This window comes from Eurypyga helias, unplaced genomic scaffold (assembly GCF_000690775.1).
Source record: "Eurypyga helias isolate BGI_N326 unplaced genomic scaffold, ASM69077v1 scaffold29140, whole genome shotgun sequence".
NCBI classification, from domain to species: Eukaryota; Metazoa; Chordata; class Aves; order Eurypygiformes; family Eurypygidae; genus Eurypyga; species Eurypyga helias.
Window position 1 is genome coordinate 1,049 of NW_010226740.1, and position 1,718 is coordinate 2,766.

At 57.5% G+C, this 1,718-nt stretch overlaps 1 protein-coding gene across 1 annotated transcript in view; it reads left to right on the forward strand.

Moving 5' to 3' along the window:
• PAQR7 (progestin and adipoQ receptor family member VII) overlaps window positions 1-834 on the forward strand; it is a 1,028-nt gene extending 194 nt beyond the window's left edge. Inside the window, exon 2 of the mRNA XM_010154337.1 lies at window positions 3-834. Coding sequence (XP_010152639.1) covers window positions 3-834 — 832 coding nt within the window. The remainder of the gene's footprint in view (window positions 1-2) is intronic.
• Window positions 835-1,718: the final 884 nt, after the last annotated feature.

Consider the following 1,718-nt stretch of genomic DNA (forward strand, 5'->3'; position numbering starts at 1 on the left):
TCCATGAACGTCTGGACCCACCTGGTAGCAGCGCTGATCTTGCTGCTGCGTTTCCAGCAGCTCTGGCAGCGGGTGGATTTTGGACAGGACCTGCACGCCCAACCCCTCCTCATCATCATCGTGGCGTCCATCACCTACCTGACGTTCAGCACCCTCGCTCACCTTCTGCAGGCCAAATCGGAGTTCTGGCACTACAGTTTCTTCTTCATGGACTACGTGGGGGTCACCGTTTACCAGTACGGCAGCGCTCTGGGCCACTACTACTACGCCATCGAGCCAAGCTGGCACGAGAAGATCCAAGGGTTTTACATGCCAGTGGCCGTCCTGTTGGCGTGGCTGTCCTGCGCCGGCTCCTGCTACGCCAAGTACCGGTACCAGCAGTCCGCTCACCTTCTGAGCCGGCTCTGCCAGGAGCTGCCCTCCGGCCTGGCGTACATGCTGGACATCAGCCCCGTGGTCCACCGCATCTACACCGCGCCGCCCTCCAAGCAGGCTGACCCGGCCCTTCTCTATCACAAATGCCAGGTGGTGTTTTTCCTCATCGGTGCCTTTTTTTTCTCACACCCTTACCCCGAGAAGTGGTTCCCTGGGAAGTGTCACTTCTTTGGGCAGAGCCATCAGATTTTCCACGTGTGCCTGGTGCTCTGCACGCTGGCGCAGATCGAGGCGGTGGTGTTGGACTATGAGTCCCGGCGACAGATCTATTCCACGCTTCAGGGTGATTTGGCGCACGACTTCTCCGCCCTGTGCCTCTTCACTGTCGCCTGCTCTGTCCTCACAGCCGCTTACATGGCCCGGAAGGTGAAGAACCAGCTGAGCTTCAAAGAGGAGTGAGAGCCCCGGGGGAGAAGCAGGTGAGCTCACCTGAACGGTTGATCTGCAGCCAGCGGTGGGGATGCGGGCATGAATCCGGCCACAAACTTCGAGGAGAGGAATGAAACGCTTCATGAACTGTTACTCGCCAGTGCTCTCTATAGGGAGGGAAAGAAAAAGCTGCTTTTAATGCTTTTTTTTAATTCAGAATTAGTTCCAGCTTGCTCTTAAGATGGTACACTGGTTTAATTCAGGTGTCTGAATAAACAGTTGGAACAAAACGTTGTAGCGCTGCAGCCTCATACCCTAACAGCGAGGGGCTGGGAAAGGTTCTTGGGAGCTGTGGCAAAAGGTAAGGAGATGCCATCCGGCCCCCTGAGCCGTGGCAGGATTTAACCCCTGGAACCAGACCGAGGTGAACTTGGACAAACCACACACGAGGGTAGCAAGTTTAATACCATTTCAGGCCCCTTTTATATGGCTGAGGGAGTGGTACAGGGCCAGGGCCTGTCCCTTACCCGTGGGTGAGCACGGCATGGATCCTGGCCTGGAAAAGTGCAGTGAGAGGAGAGTTGGAGAAGGTGGTTGGGGCAGGTTTGATGGAGGCTGAGCCCCAGGGCAACGGAGGGACCTCTGCACCCTCTGGGGTGGATGAGGCCCTGTAAACAGGCACAGTGTTGCCTGCGAGGGTTTGCAGCCCAGCACAAAGGGGGCAAAGGCAGGGCAGGAATCTGCTGGGCCCCACAGCTGAGGCGAGGGGCTGGGGGAGGTCAGGGCCTGGGTTGTGTTTCACAGGCAGGTGGGCTGGGAGAGCTGAAAAACCCGTGTGTATCGTGCTGCTCTCCCTCTGAACTACACAGCAGCCCATCTCCACTATCTCTGCGAGCGCTCAGTCCCCTTCTGCC